Source organism: Malurus melanocephalus, unplaced genomic scaffold (assembly GCF_030028575.1).
Source record: "Malurus melanocephalus ecotype Western Australia unplaced genomic scaffold, MMel_1.1 scaffold_84, whole genome shotgun sequence".
NCBI lineage: Eukaryota > Metazoa > Chordata > Aves > Passeriformes > Maluridae > Malurus > Malurus melanocephalus.
The window spans coordinates 707,988-733,138 of record NW_026623316.1 but is presented as its reverse complement, the minus strand read 5'-3'; the positions used below and the strand labels follow the sequence as shown (position 1 = coordinate 733,138).

The window sequence follows — 25,151 nt, the reverse complement described above, 5'->3', positions numbered from 1 at the left end:
GCACAGCGCCCCCTGCAGCCGCCGGGGAATCATCGCACCCGCCCTGCCCGGCCGGGAGCCAACAGCGCCCCTGCCGGCTGGGACTGTAACTGCACCAAAAGGGAGGGTGCATCTCCATAAAGCTGTCACTGGGTTTGGGACTGGGCTGGTTGTTGCTGTTGTTATTGTTACTTGTTTCACCTTGTTATACATATTAGTAAAAACTGTTATTCCCTTTTACCCATATTCTTACCTGAAAGCCTGTGATTTTTTCAAAGCTGTAATAATTCGGAGGGAAGGGGGGGTCCCTGCCTTCACTGGCAAACACCTGTCTTTCAAACCAAGACAGGCCTCTCCTGAGGGTAAATACTGATATTCTTTTCAGAGACAGTTGATATTCTTTTCAGTGTGAAAGGCTGCTATCCTCTTTAAACAGAGTTTAGAAGCCCTTAGTTGCCAAGGGCCTCTAAATTTGCCTAGTGCTAGGCAGTCAGATTTTCCATTTTTACGCCTGAGCATTTTTCTTTCTACTAGCTGATTAAAGTAAAAATCTTTGAAAAGCAGCACTGGGAAGCAGGGTTAGCAGGTAGGAGTGAGACTGCCTTGCCCAATCAGCTTTCTTCTAGTAGCTGAAAGCTTTCCTGGAGGCTGAGCCTGCAGCCCTCAAAARGTTACACTACTTGAACAAGTGCTGCAGTCACAGGCCTACCTTTTTTCCAAGTCCCAGCTTTCCACTCTCCCCAAAYGGCTTCCAAACACTTTACTAGTTAGAGCAGGCAACCCATATGTCTCCAGGATCAGACTGGCAGCTTTGCCAGAGCTGTTTTTGAGCAACACTCTCTTCTGCTCATGAGCCCAGTGACTTACTGGCTGTTCAATTGCCTTGAATTTTCTTCACCTTGTGAGCCTACCAGATTCACATAGCATGGTGCTAAGAGCTTTAAATGAGCAGACACACAGGTATTTTCTCACACTTCATGAGGAAGCATCTCAGATGACAGAATCTCAGAAAATTTTCAACAGAAAAGCACAAATCACTGAAGTGGTACATTCATGTCCTAGTAATTTATTTTGTAATGTCTAGTAACACACACAAATTTCCAGTTAAATCTGAACATACACATATATGGATCCGTTTTAGTTTGATCATAATCTTAATAGTATTCTTTAGTTTACCACAGAGTTGTATGTCCTGTGACTTATAAAATGTTAATATATTGGAATACAGTCAGCAAGTTGTTGTGGAGAGTAAACAAATACAGAGGTTAGATGTCATAACTGAATGGAGATGCATAAAAGCCACATAAAAGCTCCTGGTAATTAAAATAATTTCAACTGAAATCTAGAAAATTTCCTCAGAGAGTGCTACGTATTTCAGAATGTGAAAGCATGTTTTCTAATTCCAGGCACACTCTCCTCAGCACTTCTAATTCATCCAGTGCCAGCAGTGGTTAATGTGCTGGGAAAAATCCTGGTGCAAAAAGGTTTAGTGTTTGCTTTAATAGAAATTATAGAAATAATTAGTAAAACTCTTCAAAGGTTAGTGTAATTCAGTGTGTGACTTAGAATATTTAGTGTTAAATAGTTAGAGCATGTCAATATATAGAAGATATAAATAACTTCAATACTGTTGTTTCATTATCTTTTTTTTTTTAAAAGCAGCAACTGTAAAGACAGTGATTTTCTTAAAAAAAACATAATTCTTGCACTTAGAGTCTGAGGTTGGCCTCTTGCTTCTGAGCATAATATTCACATCACAGAATTTTATTCCTGTTAATTCTATTAAATATGACTCAGAAACTTGCTTCAGCTTCTTGCCATATATCACTTCTACCTGGGCAGTAAATGAGGATAAAATATTCCATGTAGAATGCCATCTATAACTACGTTTGGAAAGTCATCTGAAAAAAAAAAAAAAAAGGGAAGATGTTTAATTTCTTATCCATGTTAGTACAATATAAATGTTTTTTAGTGAAACTTAACTAAGTAAGGCCTTGTATACTTTGGGTTACTGCATCAGTCAACTGTTTATCCATGTTGGGCATGTGCTATTAGTAATGCTGTTTCAGCACTAAAGCCACTTTAGGGTAGCACTGGGCATTGCATGAATGTGCTGCCAGATTTGTAGCTTATTGATTTAAAGGGATGTTCTAATACTTAATGCTGCTAGGCTCCAGCTCTTTATCTGAATCTTTTCTCACAAGGAAGATGGATTACACTGGCAATTCAATTTCTAACAAAATCTCAATATAGTTGAAGAAATTTCAAGATTGCTACTGGGAATACTTCAAAGCTGTTTTTTGTATTGTGGTTTACAGCAATGTTTAGACTGAGAAGATCTGAGGATGCCTGTACAAAGATGATTATTTGAGGCAAGGAATTTTCAGCTTGTAAATTCAGCATAAAATATCACAAGTTTTAAAATGGCAGCCTACAGTATTTGAAGGTAAAAACCCTCATTACTTTGTTACCACAGGTGAAGAGGAAACTGCCAGTTAATTTTCATGTTCAATTTGGCATGAAAGAATTACCTGATAGAACACACTAATAGATCCAGGATGTACACTGTTGAATTTAAAAGATTTTTGAAATTCACCAGCACCTGAAGTTTTAATGAAGGATTTATTTAAATCACCAGGCATTAAAAGTAAGAATTTCTGATCACATCTTACAACCTTAAAATGGTTAATACACTAGAAATAGATTTTCCACTAAGAATGGACTGTTTCTGATACAGAACTTTCCACACTAATCAAACCTTCAACTGTCAGCCTACAGGATATCCACAAAGCAAAGATGTAACTTCTATGAAAATCACTAGTACTCAATAAAATGGATCACCTAATGTGGATGGGAATTAGGGTTTGCCCCTAATTCTTTTCACAGAAATAATTTTGGAGGTAAAAATACCAATCAAAAGTAGATTTGGACTCTATGAAAACAATCCTTATTGTCTTAAATGTGTTATTTCTTTGTTATTAATAAACTGATTTCAAAATATTAAAGATGTTACAAACAGAGTGATTTTAAGATGTTTTCATGAACTGTAACCTCCACTGTAAACTATATATGCATAATGCTACTCAGCTTCCTGTAGTTATAATATCTTGAATCCTATGTTTCCTCAAATTCCGTAAGCTCCTCTGTCCCAGATCACCCTAGGAAGTTGTCATTAATGTTACCAAAATACAATTGTAAAGGCAATCTGATGYTTTCCTTCTAGATTAAATGCCCCAGTTCCAGAAACCAGTTTTTATTGGTTCTTCTATAACATACAGTAAATACAGGAAAATAAGGATTGATTTTCAAATGGATACAACCTCACAACATTAGATGTTGATGAGCCTTATTTCCTCAATAAAATCAAGCATATAAATTTAAATATAACTGAAGTATTCATATATATATAACTTAAGTATAAATACTAACACAACAAAGCAGTCTTGCAGATCTAAAATTTGCATGGCTCAAAGAACCATCAAAACAATTTTGTAACAAGTGACAGTAAATCTAAGATTCCATTTTTTCAGCTTCCAAAGTATCAATCCAATTTGAAGCATTAGCTATTTGCTTTATTTTGCTTGAGAACATTACTTTTTTTTTCTCCCCACACCCTTACRCAAAAAGAGTCATGTACTTGGGCWCTCAGACTGATAGACACATCATGAAAAATGGAATCTGAAAATCAATGAGGTTTGTAACTGTGGATCTTACTCTTGGAAAATTGACTTGCAACGCAAGAGTGCTTAAAGCCCAGTCATTGGAATAATGGCAAGATTATATTTTATAAAGACAGTTAACAGAATAACAGTTCACTATTATTGAATAGTATTTTCCAGAAATAGTTATTTATTTTATTTAAAACTCATACTATTTCCTATTTATTGAAATATGTTAGCACAGGCATTCTTGTATCCAGGAAAGACTTCTGATTGAAAYAACTGTTCACCTTCTTCAAGAAAACCATGCAACAAATAGTTATTTGTTAATGAACACTTACTTTTGGTCATAGGTTGACCAACCTTGGCTGTCTTGGCTGTAAAATTTTCCCTCTCAAATCAGTTCTTACTTTGATAGACTCTGATTCCTTTTTAAACCTTGGCTGTCTTTAAAAAGGAATCAGAGTCTATCAAAGTAAGAACTGATTTGAGAGGGAAAATTTTAGAAAATTCATCTATATTTTCTCTGTGCTGCAAACTAAAAACAAAGAAGAATTAAACACAATGGTAGTTATGTAAAAACTTTGTCTCTTTCTAATTTGATTTCAACTAGTAGAGCCYCTAGACTTAGGACTTGGTTTTCTTTTTTAAATCACAACTCACATTCTAATTTGTGTTTTAATTCATTAAGTTAAAGAATGCAATGAATTTGATGTTTTAGGGTTTTTAAATACAAATATTCATCTGCCATGTAAAATTCTAAATATTGTGGGTCAAGGCCCAAAAATACCTTGACCCACAAGGGTCTGAAAYGTCCTTTGTTTCACATGTCATTAATGAGGCCTACTCAATATTTAAAAAACTTACTCAATAGAAGAGGCTTTTATCCTAATGSTTTTTTGCATTACTTAAAAGAGTAGTTACAAAATTAATTACGAAGTTCATAAGGATTTTACAGAAAGGAAGCTTAGCCTTACTCAGAGCATACAATATGTATGGGAGATGATAAATACATCACAGAACTGAAAAATCTTGAAGTCTTACAATAAATATTACTTGTGGGCTGGAAATACTAAGCACCATCTCAATATTTTGAAATAACTGTATATGAAATCCCTTTTTCTCTCTTCGGAATGGTATGGAATTACATGATGTTTGTAATTTATACTGGGCTCCTGAGGAATCAAGTCTGCAATTAGGAGGAGCATTAAACAATAAGATTAAGACATGCAATATGGCTCACTCTAAATAGGCAGCATCTGGACCAACTTTTAACAGAGGTAATTCTGTGGGTGATTCTCCATTTCTGTTGTCACTTGGATCAGGTGTGACCCTGTGYAGTGACCCCCTCCCCTTACCATGCTTTGGTTCATTGATTTTGTGATGTGCAGCCTCAAATGAACACTCAGACTAGTGAAACAACCTTGTAATGTGTCTTCTGAYGTGGACCTGAGTGACACAGGTCCTTTGCTGTCTGTGCTTCACTCCACACCTTTGAGTTCAGTAAGACTTCATAGGGTCAATAGTGTTTGGCTACACTGCTAGCTAGAGTGGACACTGCCTGCAAGAGAGACCACTTAACCCCCTCAAAATACATGAGCATGTCCCTATGKTTTTTATAAACAGCTTGAAAAAACAACGGAACAATAGAATGGCTGCATCTGGATGAGACGACTGAAGGTGATCTGGTCCAACCACTTCTTCAAGCAGGGGTACCTGCAGACAGTCACCCAGCATCATGGCCAGGCAGCTTCCGAGCGTCTCCAAGAGTGGACACCCACCACTCTGGGCAGCTGGTGTCTGGGCTTGAGGAAATGTTCCTGATGTTCTAGTCCTATCACTGGGCAGCCCTGAAAAGAGATTGGCTTTGTCTTCCCTATACCCTCCCCTCAGATATTTACATACATCTTGAGAAAATCTCAAGGAGCTACACTCCATTACTAGGCTGGAAACTACAGGCAAAAAAGTATCCTTTCCTAAACTTATTCTTAAAAATTTAATGTGGTTTCTACACGGTATTTTGTAAATGAAGCAAAATGCCTCAGTTAAAAAGTATCTTTATGTGCAGCTCACGGAGAAAAATCACTCCTGAAAGCCTATTACATTTTAAAATAAAATATTAAATAGAAATATCAAGTTCAAACAACTAAAATGACAAAACTAAGAGGAACATGCTCTGAAAATGGTACTTTTTTTCACTGTGCACATTTAATTGAAGACAGGATAAGTTCTCTGAATTTATTAATTCAAATAACTTTTCATATTAAAAGAGTTTATAACAAACTATTTCAAACATTCTTTTGAGCCACATATTGTGAGATGAAGTCTAATGTAAATGTCTTGTAAAATACATCAATTACACTTGAAGTACATTTTTCCCCATAAAGAGCTCCAGAGGTGCTTCTTCATGATATCTTTGTGGTAAGAAATCATAATAATCCAAATGGAAATACAAACAAGCTTGCAGTAGATCACCTAGTGTTTAGGGGAAAAGCATTTGCAGAAGACTGTGCCTCCAAGTTCAAAATCTTCAGGCATAATAGCCAAAGGGTCAACAACAAGAAAAGAAAAGMGGTGTTCTTCATCTTTTGATTTGAATTCTCAATAGGTTTGCCTGAGAGAATAACAGGGGGAGAAAACTCTACCCTTTCATAAATCACCCACCCCACTTGGTGTTTTAATGGTTTCTTACACAAGAACTATTGTTTTATTGGCAGGTTATTAGATCTCRGACCAGTGTCATTTGACTAGGCCAGTATTAATAATAATGTGGTTTATGCAGTGTAGGATGAGATCAGTGAGGTGCTGTTAACAGATGACAGATTTGATTACCGTTGRCTTTAGGCAAGACATATGGATCCCTTAGGAACAGCAGCACAGGCTGGTGGGACAATTTGCTGGAAAGGTCAAGAACAAGGATGTCAGTATCAAGGGACAGCAAACAGACTATTCTACAAACTAYCCTACAAACTAGCTTTGATAAAGTGAGGTGGTTGAGCTGCACAGGAGCCACGCAGAGCGGTTCTGCACACCTTTGCTGCCCAAGAGGGCAGGCTCCAACTCCTGGAAGCAAAGCTCACTGCTCCTCAGCCACACAGTGAAACCCTCAGTGTCAAGCTGGAGTGAAGAGACTGCATCCAGGAGGAGTGCCTTGGAGCTGGCACTCCTGAGACCTGATCCTGCTCTGCTCCCTGGCCGTGGTGTCATGCAGGCTAGCAGACCATCTACAACCARGGTCCGTGTCTATAGGCTCTCCAGGCCACCAAGCAGACTCCAAATGTCACCGTGTTCATACAGCAGTAAGGGGTTGCTGTACCCATCACCCATGAAGAGAAGTCCTTGGAAGCCCCCCAGGCCTGACTCTCGCCCTCCCACAGCATGGACAGCCTCCCCCAGCCCTCTCCACTCTGCTCTGTATACACACATTCTAAGTAGTGCAACCGCATGCAGACAAAGCTCTATCAAATACACAGGAAAGAACCCAAACATCTAATTTCTTCTGCTAAATCTTCTTGCTACAAAAACGACATTCCCTGATATATTTTAGAGCTGKCAGTATTCTATCAGTTTTGTATGGCATTTCTGAACACTAGCATAAGGATGTTCTATTCACACTATAAATGGACAGATACAGCACAGCTGATGGTAATATTTAACAAATACTTTAATTTTAATGCTAAACTACTGCTAATTTGTTAACTGCAACGAACAAGTAAAGTAAATGCCAATAATTTAAGTAGTTTATTAATCAGGTGTCCTATAAAGAGTAGAAGTCAAGCTCACCTTGATTCTTCAGATTCTGTTTCATCAAAAGAGCTGCAAGTAGAATGAGAGGAAACCTTGGTTACAATAAAATTAATCTTACCATTAAAACCCCCAAATTCTTCAAGAATTACCAAAGGGAGCAATCTTTTTCCGGTCAGTGGCTACACAATGCACATAAGGAAATTAATATGGGAGATTGTATCATTTTATAATCACTACTACTTTACAATGAGAGCATCCATTTTACTGCTACAKATCCATTTCCATTATCTATCTATGAAGTGCTGGGGCACAGTCCCACTGAGGATACTGGCTGATGTCATTAACTGCTAGTGAAAACTAAAGTCTGCGAGTTTCTGAATCACTCTGGACACTGCCCTGGGCCATAGATACCTCCAAGTCTAAGAGGGCCTCAAAAATTATCTTTAGGTAAACTTGTCTTCTTGCCACTACAGATCCAAACAGCCCCTCTAAAGTGGAAAAGGGCCATGTGGCTTTCTGTGGAGCAAGTTCTAGTAAWGCTTTTGGACTATCAGCTATGTTATCTTACATAGCAAAAGAAATTCTCTCTACAACACTCACAGCTGCAGATGGTAAGAGGGCTTCCAACTACACTGTTCRGGGTATTTCAGTAGTTGTTAGACTTATCATACTAATATTCCCTTCGGCCACTCTGGTTACTAACTCTTTCCAGGGGATGGACAATTGGGTCACTGAGGTAATATCAGAAAGGTGAAAGACYTAATTTTTGAGCACACAGAGGGAGATCACAAAATGACCACAGAATGAGCTTGTATTTTGTGCATCTACTAGGACCATAAAACATTATGCAGTTTTAGTGACTGCCTATGAATATCTTACATTTCAGTAGATACTTCAAGATCTACAAGAAAATAATATTTTTCTCATCTAAGCTCTACTTTGCTTTCCAAGAATATTACATTAAACTTCCCTTCTGTCTTTGAACAAGCTGGATTTATTTTATGAGCTTTTGGGGATATATAAACATACTTAACATGAACCTAATGCCCATTTATTTTACAGTGTTAGAGTTGGCAGCAAGACCATTTTAAGTCAACAGAATTGCATCAGCACTGAGTGGATATGGGCCTTTTGGCCTTCATGTATTTTTCAGTAGATGAGAGCTTACCCACAGCTTTCTGCTTTTGGCAAGGTAGGTACATGACGAACATTCAAAAAATCAAGAAATATCTTAGGGAGCTCTTCATTTTCTAAAATGACTGTCTGTAAAAAAAAATAGGCATAATAGAAACCCACATTTTAAAAATATTTTAGATATTGCACACTTCCATTCAAGCTACAAAAACATTTCTCTCTTGCAACACTTTTCAATTCTTGTTTTTTTACATCTATTTTGGAATGCCTTATTTCAATAGGAAAACCACAGTTCTTGATGAATCCCTTAGAAATACATTCAGCTTATGCTACTACATTCATTTTCACCTGCTGTCACTGTTGCCAAGCTTTATGCCTCCCAAGAAGAGATGTCTGATTCTGGAGCTAAGTTACTGGCACGGTCATTCGTGAATAAAATTATGTCTATTTAAAATATAAAATAAAAAGAGCCTCAGCTCAGAACTTTCACATTCACCTCACAGAAGACTCACATCTGGCATATGAGCAGAAGAAGGAAGTCTCCACTTTGTGCAATTTTATTAATGCACATCTTGGTAAATGGCAACCAGGGAAACTCCTTGCTTGGCTTGACAGGTCAGCTTACAACGTACTCTGTGCATGTGCACTACAGCTCCAAATGATAAAGCTTTGACCATGCAACTGCTGGCCAGATCTGCCACATTCTTCCATAACCATGATACAACGGCCACATAATGGCCAAACTACGTCCTCTCTTTTCTCCATTGATGAAATSATTCAGTTTTCACAAGGCAAAGCAAACAGTTTATGAGTTCATAAATTCAACCAATGTCTGACCTGAAAGATTAAGCCCCAATTTCTTTACTGTTCATACTGACATACATGCTGAAAACACGTGTACTTCCCAAGAAAAAGGAGGCCACAAGCACTTATAGAGATTTCCTTCATAAAGGCCTGATCTGAAGTGAATGCATGCATGGAAGAAACTTCACTAGATTTACATTTAAACTGACTCCTAGAAGCAAAGCTATCTAGGTTCATCCTGTTCACTTTCCCACTCTATAATAGAAGAAATTAACATTGAGAAGAAACAAGTCTGGTGATGGAAAGAAACATTACTCTTGTAATTCAGGAGATAACTTAATCCTGTACATGTATTCTTTTACCTTACAATATCACAAGGGAGACACAATGGTATGCAGAAGATAGCAGGCCCACAACAACAACAAAAAGCTGGAGGAGACATCTAGAAGCCATCTAGATTTTAAAGGARGTTTTATAGCAAACTGTTTTTTATTCATTTAGGCAAAACCTGTTAAGCGTTAAAATTACTTAAGATGTGAATGGACTTAAAGAGAGACAAGCATTTGAAAACRAAGATATTTGAGAACTGGATCTTTTTTTACATCTGCAAGTCTGAATTCAGAGGCTACACTTTCTCAACAGCTGAGGGCATTACGAAAATATTTGAAAAAAAGAAYAGGGAAAAATGCAGCTTTTGAACTTTTCTGTAGTAGATTTTAAGGGATGTAACAAATAGGGACGTCCAAGATGTTAGCAAGTGTTAAGCCTTTCAGTTCACCTCTATATGAAGAAGCTGCATTAAAAAAAATCCCACTTTGTTTGCATTCTGCCCAATCAGCACCCTGCTGCTGCAAAATTTATCCTGTTCTGCATTCAGRTTATGCACAAAAGAAGGCTTGGAGGTGGATGCATATTCAGAGGGTGCGTGAATTGCATGTAAGTGTGTATGACTAGCTCAAATAAAACCATCTGTTAATTATATGCAATGAGAAACCACAAAAAGTTGTAAAAATATGTTTAAGGGCATCCATTGCGTACATGCRACTTCATACTTAGACCCCTTGACAGCATTTTCTAAAAGTTGAGCTGCCTGCTGAGGCTGCTGAATGAAACAGGGAATGAAAGGGGATAAATTTTATAAAAGGGTAACTCCTGACTACTTTTACAAATTTGCTTCAACATCTACTCATTTGGGATTAATATCTCATTCTTTTAATTATTTTTTTTTCCTCAACATGTATCAAGTCAACCCAAGCCCTGCTAATCCTGGCCTGACCAAACACATTTCACAAAAAGCTGTAAGCAAACAGTATCCATTTTAGTGTGTTAGTTGTCCATAACTCTGCTTTGGTGATCATTAAACTTGAAAATTTAGAATTTGCAGAAAAACAAAGGCAATTTTGCACTGCACTGTATTTGTATACTTCTGCTGATTTGGAATTTTGTCATTTCCAGAATTTTATGAAGGAAGGGATGACTGCATTGACCAAAGGAGGCTTTTTCACCCAATGTAATGTAACATGACATGGATTTTTAAGCATTAAAAATAGAAATATGAARGTACAAGTTAATTATACTAATAAGGGGGCAAATTTTCTTCAGGCTTGACTTCATTGGCTTATATATTCAACAAGGGTGTGGTCATAATCTTGCCATTTAAAATACATGCTGGAAACCAAAGGCAAAGAGAAAAAAAAAGCCTGATAACAACAACAAAACTAAACCAAACCAAACAAAACCCAAGAAAAACCCACACAAACTGCAAACCAACCAACTAACCAACCAACCAACCAACTAACCAAAGCAAAACACACAAAAAGCACCAACAACACTGGATTAGGTAGGTCTGTCCAAATACATTTCCTAACTCTGTTGGTGGCCCAAAATGGATGTCTAGAAAAAAATCAAAGCATTCTCAGCTTCCTATTTAAGGTTAAAAATATTAGAAATTAATATTATTTTAATTGGCTTAATTGACCTGGAACAACCCATAACACAACCAATCTTTTACTTCTGTCAGAAAACTTTTAAGAAATCCGYATTTTGCAAACCTGATGATCTTTAATTGATAGCTGTGCATAAAAGGAATTAGCAGGTAAAATTTCTCAACCAGTATACCTATAATTTGTGATGTAATATGCTCAACTGTAGCATTTGTTCAAGTGAATATATGACATTGGCTTTGTAAGCATGACTAGCTACCTTGTTTGCTCCGTCATCAAAAAGTAAAAGATAAATATTTTCAAAGAAATAAAAACTCACACTTAGTTTCTCTGTAATGTGAATTTCTGTTGCATACAAATTCCATGAAGATCATARCAATAAGTTTTAAATATAGTCCCCATTGTGCTAAGTAGGCTAATTTAAGAAAAAAAAACCCAGCATGTGTATTTCCTTCCTAAAGTAAATAAAATCCCCTCTTCCTCCAAAACTAAAACAGCTAACACAACCTCTAGCAAGTGATTTGGGAACTGACTCCAGAAATACATTTTTCAACTCATTGATTTCAGCTGAACTAAAAGTGCCATATTTTCTTAGAAAATTGTAAAGGGTATTTATCTGTTACTGTCACACTTTAATGAACTACTCTGTGCTTGAGGTGAAAAAAACCCACAACACAACACAAGGGAAAGTCTGATGTTTACATCAGCAGAAATGTCTTTTTCATTGGAAGGGTGCAATTATTATTATGTAACACAAATCATAAAATCCCCGATTTTTCTACCTTATCAGTTTCATAAAATCATGTTCCCTAAGGATGTCATTGATTAGTTGCACATGTTCTTTCAGTGACATCTGAAATACTTAATTGTCGGTTATCTTTTCTCCTTCAGTAAGTAAAATATAGTCACAAAATTGCAAAGGGACTTGTTCTGCCTTAACCTTAGCTAGATGCCATCATGCAGTGGAAAACAGTGCTAAAATATCACAGGATAATGCCCTCCAACAAGGGAGACATATAAACAGCATAATGATTTCCCACGAGTTTCCWTTTTAGAAAATTGTCACTAAAGCCAGGGTAAATGGTGACATATCTTCACAGAGGACACTGTGAAATCGAACACTGGCATTCTAGTTAGGCCCAAACCTACTCATCAGCCAATTATAACAGTAACTGAACATCTTGCTGAAAACCTGAACAAGACCACTTTGCTAACCTTCAGAGATCAAGCCACAGAAAAGCATCATTTTCACACAACATTATTATTATCATCATTATTTATTATTATTATTATTATTATTATTATTATTATTATTATTATTATTATTATTATTATGTCATTTTTTAATGAAAGAAGATTTAAAAATTAATTTATTACAGTCATCCATCATGCTTTCTTGAGGTTGCTGAAACAGCTGTTGGAAAGGGAGAAAAGAGATTGGGGAGCTAAGTTACAGGCTTTTTACAGACTTTTCCATTCAATCGGGTTTGGTTTGAAAGGCTGTACTGTTAGGGTGAAAAAGTTCATGACAGTTTTTCCTCTCTTCACAGGGAAAGATGCTTCACAATACCTAATTCAGTGGTGCAGCTAAAATGGGGGAAAAGAAAATCAATACATTCCGGCTATAGTAAGTAGGCTGGAGTGTCAGTCTCCACTGGGACCAAAATCCACATCTTTTAGAACATTTTAGTGTCTATATTCTTCTATTAACCTGCTTTTCCTGGACAGCTTYACACAGTCCCATGAAATGATAAAAAGGTTATCAAAAGAATGCTTTAGTTAAAAAGCAAGTAGACAAAGGAACCAGACTTTTAAGAGAAAGCTTTTTTTTAAAGTAATAGATACAATCACATTTTATATTACCCACTGTGAAGAACTATGAAGAAACTCACTCCCTTGTTCAGTGAGGATATTGTTATAGGTTATTAGCTATGACTAATTCTAAAAACAATTTCCACTTTTCATTACTACCAGAAGCCTTCACTTTTGTAAGAATGGAAGTTTATCAAATGCTTGAAAACCTGTATAAAGATACAAGAAGCAAGCAAACACACACACAACAMCACAGAAGTGATGCTCCTTATGAAGCACCAGCTAGTTAACACTCTCATGCTCTGCATCAAAGGGAAGTCAACAGTAAGAGTGACATCCATGCCACTTGAACGGGAACAAATATTGACTATAGGTATTATAAGACAAAATACATCCAAGAAAGATCCAAAAGTTCCAACTGAACTATCTGAAAGATAATGTAAAGCTGTAAGAGTTAAAAAAAAAAAAAAAAGGACAGCGGGGAATTGCACCTCTGAACCTCAAGACTGAAGAATACTTTGTGTGAGCTTAAAACTCCCCCAATAGCCCATTAGTGACAAATCTATCATAATAATCCCAATATATGCAATGGATAAATTAGATTGAGCCCCCAATAGGTTAAACCACTAGTGGATCATCACTGAAAATGTGTATGCAGAAATGCATGACAGTGTCTATAACTTACGCTGCGAAGCAGTTTACTCATTTTAATTAAAAATACTATCACATAGGTCTTAAGGTAGAGAGTACCTTAGTTTGAAAGCTAGTTAAAAGCACAGTTAAAGTTCTGCTACTARGTGCAGAGCAGATTTACTTGTAGCTAGGTCTTCAAATATAGTCCATTTGATGTGACAAATAAAATACTAATTTTTTTTTGTTAAAACTGGGAACATAATTTAATGGGAGCAAGCAATGAATCCCTCTTCAGTAAAACAGGAGACTAGTCCTTGAAAGATAAGAAACAAAGTGCAAGAACAGTTCCTTTGAAAAATAAAAATGAAAGGAAGCAGTCAATATAATTTCCTGAGACACTGCTCAAAGGATTGAAGGTTAAGACAAAGCTGGATTAGAAATGAAGAAATCAACAGAGCAAAAGGAAAAAAAGGAGAAGGGCAGGACAAGTTAATGATATTATAAAAACTTTGTAGGAACAAGAAAGGCTTTTAAAAATAAGTAATAGGAAAAAGTAATATGAAGAGAGAGTAGATCACTAATGACAGACAAAAACAAATGCTGATTTCAAAATGTCTCAACTGAAGTATTTTGCAGAAGTAAATGGACCACTAGGATCATGGAAAATTAACAAGTAATTAAGACCATGTTAGTGCTGGTAACAACAAACAGGTGCAGGAATACCTTAGMTAATAATATATACATATATCAATCAGTAGATCAACAAAATACACATTCTAGGAAGATACAGAAATTAGGCCTGGAAAAGTCTTCTCAAGAGTACAGGGGAAGAAGGMTTGCAAAAAAGCAACCACATTTACAATCACAATACACAGTAGATTGTAGCACTGTTTTCTCAAACCTCAGAAGAACTAAATACAAATATGCTGCAGTGAAAAAAAMCACTGAACATTCAGGGGAAACAAGATGTCTCCTTTACCCCACCTTCTGCCAGTCTCTCTCCCATGGAAAGCTCCAACAGGCAGTGCCGTGGAGCACCAGGATGGTCAACTGAGACAGGCAGCATCTGAGTCCTCTTACACCACCCCTCAGACTAACACAGTCATTGGTATATGCCAGGATTTCTTAATAAAACACTCTAAGTACAAACCAGCCACAGGAACTGCACACAGCACAATTCACGTCACCAGAATTGTACTGTTCACTACCAGAGCTTTATGAGACACCAGTTATCCATAAATTCCATTTTGAGATACATTAAGGAAAGAGGTTAAACGYTAAACCACTTAGAGTTTAAATGTTAAGCATTCACTTGAAGGTTAAACCACTAAGACAAAGAGGGGRAAAAAAAGAAAAATAAAGGGAAGAAGAAATGGAAGAAATTTAGTTGCAAACTACAACACCTGGAAAATTTCAAAATCGATAGATTTTTGTTTTCTGTCAGGTACTGCCCTCCTATGCTGATCCTTGTRCATCAAGGGAGTTGGTTGCATGGGAAAAARAAGCAAAATGCTGCAACAGGATCTGATCAGGTAACTTAATACTACAATAAATGCATAATCTAGTTTAAGMTGGAATAACAGTTCTAGATTTTCCAAATTTACAACTCCTAACCTTCTTCCTCTAAATATCAGCGTTTAGTGTATGTTCCTTTTTTCTTAATGTGTGACAAAACTTTCTTAGTACTGTAGAACCATTTAGGTGAARAAAGGTCTTTAAGATCAACTCTTAACCCAGCACTGCCAAATCCATCACAAAATCAAGTCTCTAAGTGCCACATCTATATATCTTTTAAATACCTCCAGGGATGGTGACTCAACTAGTTCCCTGGACAGCCTGTTCCAAGGGTTGACAACCTGTTCCTTGAAGGAATTTTCCCTCACATCTAATCTAAACCTCTGCTGGCCCAGCCAGAGGCCATTTCCTCTCATCCTGTCACTTCTTACTTGAGAGAAGAGACCAGCCCTCATTCTGCCAAAACTTTCTTTCAAGTAGTTGTAGAGAGCAATATGGTACCCCCAAGAATAATTTTCTCCAGGCTAAACACTCCCAGCTTCCTCAGCTGCTCCTCAGAGGACTTGTACTGYAGACCCTTCCCCAGCTCCACTGCCCTTCTCTGGACATGCTCCAGCCTCTCAATGTCCTTCCTGAATTGAGGGACTCAGATCTGAACCCAAGATTTGGGATGTAGCCTCAACAGTGCCGACTACAGCAGGGAACAACCACTGCCCTGGTCCTGCTGGCCACACCATTGCTAATCCAGGCCAAGATGCCATTGGCCTTTCTGGCCATCTGGGCACCGCTGGTTTATGGTCAGCCACTGTCAACCAGCACCCCAGGACCTTTTCTGCTGTGTGGCTTACCAGGCCAGACTGTCCCCAGCCTGTAGTACTGCAGGGAACTGTTGTGACCCAAGAGAGGACAYGGCTCTTTGCCTTATTGACCCTCATAGGACTGGCCTCAGCCCATTGATCCAGCCTGTCCAGATCCTCTGCAGAGCCTTCCCACCCTCAGCAGATCAACATTCCCACCCTACTYAGTGTCACCTGCAAACGGACARAGGGGGCACTCCATCCCCTCATCCAGATCATGGACAAGGATTTTAAACAGGGCTGTCCCCAGTACTAAGCCCTAGGGAACAGCACCTGAGACTGGCCATGACTTGAATCTAACTCCATTCRCCTCCACTCTCTGGCCTGTCCAGCAAACAGTATGTCCTTCCAACACAAGAGCAGTGAGCGGCMATTGTGAAGCCATCAGCATTCTTCACTCTCAGATTTAAACTCACAATACTCAGCATATATTTCCATTTTTCCTTTTATTTTTTTATTTTTTTTTTATTCTAATCAAAGCATTTCTCTCACTAAGGTCATAAAACACATAGAAATGTATTTGAATGTTAGTGTAATAAGTCAAGAGGATCATAGTATTCTTTCAAAAAACTCAACCAATTCATATTCTGAATTAAAAATGGTGTATAACATATTGTTTATAGCTGCCTTAGAACCAGAGAACAAAAAAAAAAATTACAACAATAATTATAATAATTATTACCATGATAACAACAACAATAATAATGGCCATGAGTATCGTAAGAGAAGTGGGCAATAAAGTGATAACAGGGAAATTACTAACTACAGTAAGGGAACAAGGGTAAACACATCTGAATGGAAACATCACAGAGCTGCTGTGRTTGAAGTAGATACTTCAGTTAGATGGTTACTGACTAGATATTACAACAGAGGAAAYAGACTCTGTTTCAATACTTACTACAACCCCTAAAGGGATAGAGCCTACTTTCATTTCCAAAAGGCTTTTGACAAACCCCCCCACCAAAGGCCTTAAGGCAAACTCAGCAGTCACAATCCTTGCAAAGATAAATATGTTGTTGTAAGAGAGGTTAGCACAACACAGCTCCAAGTGATGCATATTGGAAAAAACAAAACAATGGTGGACTTTAGAAGTATCACCACTAGTGATTGAAGGATTGAGTTGCCAATGGCTATAATAGCATTTTTACTTCTTTTTAGCTTCATAAGAAATCTTCCACAGCTCTAAYTCATTTTGCTGGCTTTGCAGAGCACAAGGAAAGAGTTTGGTAAGGTCTGAAGAACTTACCAGAAAAAAATAAGTCTTGCTTTCCACAAGGATGGCAATTTCATGCATGTGTCATATCAAAAACTGCAAAGTCATCTGAACATGACTTCCTCATCTGCATTGTTTCCACAAGACACTGTAACAAAACGCTATTCAACTCCGCAATAGCTTTGTATTTTGTCTCKCTGATATTTTCTTGTCAGATGTTTTGGGTCATAGCAAACTCTTGAGAAATGATTCTACATTCCCTTTGAAACTAATTAGACTAAGCAGCAGGTACCCACTCCAAAGTCTGAACAAGAGAATGTAGAAAGCACAGGGAATTCACTGCACCTGGGGTTAATGAACTCAATTGTGTCACTTTTGCAGAGGTAAAGCAGGGGTAACATAGATGATGAACTATATTTAGATTTATATGGTGGTGGTTTTTTAAGTTTTGTTTGTTAGCTTTGAGTGTTGATAGCCCTTTCAGCACAAAATACAATGTTGAATAAGTAATCTAAGCTATTTTGTAGTGTTGGAAGTACAGCTGCAAGGAAATTGCTAAGCTTTATTTTAAAAACTCTGAAGATTCCTTGCATTTTAATCAGCTTAACAAGAAAATGCATGTGTTTGTAAGATATTTACTTACCCTTATCAGCAAAAGAAAAGGTAAAAATCTTTGTGTGTTGGGACTGATTTTTTTTCCTGATTAGTTAATGTACTAACAATTTATTCTGATATCCTGATTCCATACTTGAGAAGGTGGTTGCTTACATAATGGCAAAGAAACACAAAGTCAGTTTTGATCACTGACAAACTCAGAAATTAAGAAAATGAAGAAAACTGGAGTCAGTCCTAACAGTACAAATAGATACTACAGGTATAGAACAAGAATTAATATATATGCACTTAAATTTGTGAAAGTAAAAGGCTTTCTTGTAGCAAGAGAAAATCCTGTTTTAAAGCACACACTTATCCATGTTCTATTATATTAACTTCTGTTTGCAAACATTCTTATGTTTAAAACATCCTCTTAGCCTCACAGGACAGCAAGACCAAATCAAGTTGGAACAATGGGAYAAATGCTGTCCTGGCAGCATTAGCCATTGATTAAAAAGCACCTGTTTTCTGAAAGAACCACAAAGGTTTRCTTTGAAAAACACTCATAAGAAAAATCTACTCTGTATGGCAACCAACAGGCTATAGTCAAGGATTCAGACAATGTCTTTTTGCCTGCCTGTGTTATAGAAGCAGCACAACAAATGGTCAAGAATGCAATGACACCTAACCATATGGAAACTAGAAAAGTTTAGATAGCATTTCATAAATTACACAAGCAAATTGAAATCAGTGTCAGAGAAGTGAAATTTTAATAGATGAAGTAGACATTTTTTAACAGATACTAATATGAATGTTTACATTAAAATCTTGATAAATAATTAGCTACTAACKATGCTGTGACAATGTATTGCAAGGGGTCACAACTCATTCATTATTTTCATTAAAAAGAAACACTACATAAATGGTAGAGAAATCATAATGGAGTAAATTATTTTATTTTCCTAAAGAACRGGAAGATGCTCAATAGTGTCTAAAAGCAACAGTAAGCCTTTCCAGCAGTAAGTCACTGCAGAACAGTCAGGTGGGCAAGAAAGGCTTTAGTATGCGTTGGCAAAACACTTAACTGGTTCAGTTTTTGTCACCAAAAGTCTGACTTTGTTAACTCTCATAACACTTGTGCATCTTGACAGATGTGTTATTTCTATGTTAAAACAGAYTGATTAAGGACTGTACCCTGCTCCGCAGTACCACCCACCAAACTACTCTTTCAGAAATAAGACTTCAAATTAACTAAAATGTTTTGGCTTAGAACCAACATGCCTATACACTATTTGCTGAAACCCTCTTTTATCACATATCTGCATTTCATTAAAATCTGCCAAAGAATTAGAGATCTTGTTCATGCCAAAATTCTGCATTAAATATCCTTCCACATAAACTTTCAGAGAATGCTGTCTTTGTCATGTATGTATGTCCTCCACTACAGGAGAGGTCCAGCAGCAAATTACTAGATTCTGTATTCTTCAATGAAATAAAATGTTTGCAGAATCAAGCCCACCATATTGCTGTATGATTTTGTCTTGCTAATGAATCAACAGTCTTTACATAAATAGAGGAAAACACATTTAAATAAAAAAAAACAAAACAATTAAGACTTGTGGTGTGGAGCTTGTGATGTTAAATTCTGGCTATTTTAAAAATCCTAAGTACTTGCTTGTTCATGGATTCAATCTGCATCAGAAATTAATGTCACCAGAAGTGCTAGAACTGGACACAGTAACTACCTTTTTCTGCAAATCCTCCTTTTTGTTTGCACAGGGCTTCAACGTTTTTCTTGTTTTTTCTTGTAAAAAACCCACAACCCCAAAACAATCCTCCAAATCCCCCATTCTTCCTTTTCTACTCCTGCCACCCTGGCAAAAAACCTCACCTCTCTTTCAGAGAAATGAGCATGCCTTGTTACATGCTGCTCTGTAACTATAGGAGCAAATCAATAGCAGCTGAATGCCATCTGCTTCGGGCAGCAGAACAGCACCAAAAGTGTGAGCAATGCATCTTCCCTTATTGAAAGGTTATTTTATGCAAGTAAACAATTCATCGTCTTCTTGCACGCTTGATGCTCATTTACCACTTTTGATCAATAAAATATGCAAAACAACAAAAAAATTGAATCCTAAGAGTAGTTCTGATGCCAGTGTGATAGGTAATCAATATCAGGTCTCTGTTCAGTAAGGCAGCCAGTAGGGTAACTCCTTTATTGCATGAACCCAGGAGGAAGTGTGGAAATGTATCTTATTACCTATAAAATGCAGTAAGAGAGTGAGAAACACAACTTCTATCCTGAAAATTAAAAAAAAAAGAAAAAGGAAAGGAGAGCCACTATTTTAAATATATTTTCCCCCTAACTATGGAAAGGTTACTAATGCCAACTTGTTTGATTGTTTCTTGCAAAGAATCTGCTGTTATACTGTTGATAGAGCTTCACTATCACTAACAGATATTTGGTTAAACTGTAGTTGTTAGAAGACATACTTTGGACAACAACCCCTCTTCCTTCTGAAGCCACTCCACCTTATTAAGCCTCAGTTTTCAATGTATTTATGGTTCAGGTGAACTCAGTTTTTCTGTTAAAAACAAACTGCTATGGGAATTTCTTTCGCATGGTGTTTCTTTTAGTCAGACCACAAACTGCCTTATTACATTAGGCCTCCTGACAATTGATTCAAGTAGAATACTTCTCTCCCAACAAAGAAAACAACATCATCTTTACAGATACTGCAGAACAAAACCTCCAATTTAAACAGTTTCCTAAAATAACATAAAATACTTGAAATAACAGTTGCTACYCACAAAGATTCTCTACTGTAGTGTACCATATATCCTAATATTTTTTTAAAAAGTTAACATTACTACTCTCTCATTTAAGCAGCAATTTTGCAGATTGTATCACAGAGCCACAAGTTGAGCTATACACTGTATATTCTGATCTGCACTTAATACCAAATTTTCTTCAATCTTCTTTCCTGCATGTTTCTAGAGACACAATTATTTGGGTATGTGGCCTTTACATACTTTTTGTTATTTGAACTGCAAAAAAGCTTGATATTTTTCTACAGAAGAATATCTTGTGCAGGGCTACCATTTAAGAGAACTACCTAGTGCAAAACTAAAAAAAAAAAAAAAAAAAAAAAAAAAAAAAAAAAAGAAAACAAAAAAACCTTGATTTTTTTAACATTTTCCAATGCACTGGTCACAGACTTTAAGAAAAAATTTATTAAAGTGAAACAAGAAATACTGAATAAAACCCAATTTCACTGTAAGATTATAGCCAAACACTAACTTGCAGTCAGTGCTTCTACACAGGAAAGGCAAAAAAATCTCTTCTTACAGCTCTCATAATTACTGCAAAAAGAAGACAACTGGATGAACATATCTGTGAATCAACTCATATAGAATTTTTAAGGTAATTAGTGGTAATTAAAAAAGAACATATTCACACATGTGGAAAAAGTCCTTCTGACTAACTTATTGAATGTAAGACAGGTTAAGGATTTATTTAAATCTGGGAATTGGAGTCAGGTTTATAAGCAACTGTTCAAAAGTTTTCTTTTACAAGCTTGTAAGACCTCAAACATTTGTAGGTCTAACAGGCAGCTGCCCCTTCTGTATAATGTAGCTTGGATCATGCTCCTCCTGCATCCCTTCTTCAAAAATGCTTATGAGTTTATATGAACTTCAATATACAGCTTGAACACATTTGAAGCCAAAACAATTTTGATCAAATTAATAATACAGAACAGAGCAGCGAAAGTGCAGTAGCTTGGAGTCAATGACCCAACTAGCAGCAAGGGTATAATTTAAAGTCAGAAATTTCCAGTGCATGCACCGTTAGCCACAGTGAACCTGTTACTGCTCTAAAGGGAATTGTTTGCCTCTTATTAGATTTTCTACAGCACAGCCATAAGTGATAAATGTACTGCTGTACTCACTGTCAAGTTAATCAATGCTGCCAAAGTTTTGTTGACCTAACAGTAATCCATAAAGTGAGCGGCATTTTCTCTATCCCTATGACATCTTGGTCCTCAGTGGGATACAAATCTTACAACAGCTTCTCAAAAANCAAAGCAAAGCAGGGGGAAAAAAGATATTTTCAAAATTCTGTCTTTAAATTAGCAGACTGTGAGAACGCCTTGCTTCTCTGACAAATTGCTTAAAAATGATGGCCACACAATGGAATCAGTTTGATGGCTAAAATACTAGCAAATTGATAACTTCATGGAAGATAAAGCCTTGCCTACTAAAAAGAAGGTAAAAAACAACTTCAGGAGTCTTTCAAGGAAACAGTTGTGAACATAATTTACATGTAACTATACATTAGTGCACTGGCTGAAACAGAACACATTGCAGCAATTCTGAAGACAGTAATGTGGGAACAATAATAAAAAATCACCACCAATAAAACTTTTCTATTGCTGTGTCTAGCTGTGATTCACAGTCCATGAGAGGTATCACCACTGGAAAGAAGAAAAAGTCAGGAAACAACCTCTAGTAGAACAAGCTGCCCTATAAACAAACTGCTGCCATGCTCTCACAAGCAATTATAGACATATGAAATATGAATTGCCATTGATTTTTCTTCTAGAGGTCACTCTGCTCCATGTTTTACGCAGTCTAGGCATTTATTTGGGTGGCAAACTGACAAGTTTTTACAGAATTAACAGAGCAATGTAATCCTTGCTCAATCGCAGGTACTTCATTATGGTTCTGTTCCTTGACACTTGTCCCTCCCAAAACTCACTAGCAAGGGAATCCTTGATAAAGGTGAGGAACAATGCAATTACTTGTGCAAAGAGACCRTCCTAACTTGGTCAGTGAATGCTTATTCACCTTTTCTGTGCTGGTGGCAAACAAGCAGCAATAGCTGGACAGCTGCATTTGTCACACCATAGATGTTCTGTGGACAATGTTTTGATTTGGCTAAAARCTCTGCATTCTTGTTCCTGAAGGAGGGATGACTTCTCAAAATGGGAGAAACAATATTGCAGTTTAGCCTGCTAACAGAAGCAGAAAGGCTATCTGTATTTCTGTTAAAAATTATCGTAATACTAGAATGCTGCAAGAATGCCAAGATGGTCTCTATAAATTCCAATATTTTTGATGTTATATTCACACTTAGCAATTACTTGATGTTCCTCACTCAGCAACCGGAGAACTACTTAATTATGGTCAGTAAACTCCACAAATGAGATTGAAATTGAGTATCACAGATTAATAAATCATACATTCTGGCATTTTAAGACTGCTATCTTCCTTATTTCTTTTATTTATTCTGGCACAAATATTTGGCTTCCATGTTTTCCACACAAGAAGAATTGGTAAAAAGAATGTATAAAAAGGCTGTGTTGCACCCCTTTTTCTCAGCAGCTATTCTTTCCCTGAAGACATTGGTTTAYCTTACAAGAAAGCTTTAGTATCTGATGCTAGGTAAAATTGTTATTTTAGTTACATTTCTTGGTGCTTCAATGAAAAGGCAGGAAAGTACTACATACTGTGGTACAAAGAGCTTAATTAGACTGTAGACTCCATGATGAGCAAAAAAAAGTGAGCAGGCCATCAGATACTGATGTAATGTAAGGGTTCCAAAAGCAYTTCTAGTAGAACTGAAATCTACAAAACCCCACAGTGTGTGTTGACTGGCCACAGAGATGACCTTCCATACACGATGATCACAGGACAACACTATAATTGATATGTAGATTGAATAAACCAGCCAAAKGGACAAAAAGCTGTAAGAATCTGAGGCTGAGAGAATCTGCTGTATATATAAAAAGGATAATATGGTGGTTATAACTGGCAAATATTCTACAGGGGAAATAATTTACATGTCTCCATACACACAGTAACAAACCCAGCTTCCTCATCTGTCTTGTCTCATGACAGACTTCTGACTTYCTTGGTGAACATGACTGCTTTGTAAAATTGGGCAAAAAATAATTGACAAACTAAATAAATKTGGATTTTTTGGGAGATTTTTTTCTGCCACATTAAATTTGGGTTGAGATGTCAAGCCTGGCTACTGGACCTCTTCACTGAAATTTTATCTGTACTTTCACATTAATAATACAATTCCTGAGTATCTGCATTTGAACCACAGTTATCAAGAGCCTCCTGCATCATCAGAGGGCAAATTAATCATAAAACTTACTAATCTTTATTTCCAATACTACCAAAAGACCCCAATATCTTGTGATAACTTACTTTTGSAGTACATGTCCTTGTGATTCCAGCATTTAAAGCTGGATAGCTAATTCAGGTCACATAATTAAACTTGCCTAAATCTGATTAATTATAAAAAAATYCACCTGTAAAGAAGGCAAGCACTATTGCATGGCATTTAAATATACTTTCATTGCAGCAACACAAATTACCTCTTAATTGTGAAGTTATACAACTATTGCTGTTCAAAACTATTAGCATGTATCATTGAGTGCAAAACTATTAGCACAGTGAGTCCAAATACACAGAGAAACATCTGATGGGATCTTGTGGAGATGGCTGCTTAAATGCTGCTGGTTGCAAGACTGTAAACCTGAATTCTGTGCATGTTCTTTGTTCCTCTGTAATCTCATGTGGCTTTATGAGTGCTTTTGAAATGTTACATTGGGAACCTTTCCCACTGAACTATGTGTGAGAGCTGGATCCCACACTGAAAAGCACACTCGAAGATCTGGATCACTTGACATCTAACAAAACAGAGAGGTTTCACTTGTCTAACTTCCTCATGATTTTCTTGGAGATATTCTGCATGTTTTTTAGAAGCAAACATCATGGGGAAGCTGCTCAGAAAGCCATAGTCACTCAGAATACAACAGTGATCTTATTCAGTTGTGACTTGCCAGCAAGAACACAAAATACTCTAAATTGCCTGTGTTCAAAGTCCTGTCTGTTAAAGCATATCTGCTATCATCAGTTCATGAGCTGAAATGACACCACACTATCACAGTTATGAATGCTGAATTTCTCTAATGATGATGATATTCCAAAAATAAAAAAAATTGGAAGCTCAAAAAATGGAGGATGAACTCTCCCAGTCTGATACGCGTAACTGGAATGACATTTTCTCAGAAGGTTTTATTGGGAAAGTTATCACTGACCTTTTCATTTTCCTAGAATAGACGTACCCAGTGGGTTGCAACAGCATAAGAAATAAGATTTTTATCCAACCATTTTAAAACTGTAATTCTGCAAAAGCAGACTTCAGCTACACTGCTGCTGTAAAGGCCAGAGATGCACCACACAA

At 36.8% G+C, this 25,151-nt stretch overlaps 1 protein-coding gene across 2 annotated transcripts in view; it reads right to left on the bottom strand.

The window, feature by feature from the left end:
- Positions 1–1,147: 1,147 nt before the first annotated feature.
- SNX24 (sorting nexin 24) overlaps positions 1,148–25,151 on the bottom strand; it is an 86,863-nt gene continuing 62,859 nt past the window's right edge. For both annotated transcript variants that reach the window (XM_057367756.1, XM_057367757.1), the window contains exons 4-7: positions 8,554–8,648; positions 7,422–7,454; positions 6,471–6,535; positions 1,148–1,880 (exon numbers count right to left, since the gene is read on the bottom strand). In XM_057367756.1, the coding sequence (XP_057223739.1) occupies positions 1,810–1,880; positions 6,471–6,535; positions 7,422–7,454; positions 8,554–8,648 (264 nt within the window). In that variant the 3' untranslated portion in view covers positions 1,148–1,809. The remainder of the gene's footprint in view (positions 1,881–6,470; positions 6,536–7,421; positions 7,455–8,553; positions 8,649–25,151) is intronic.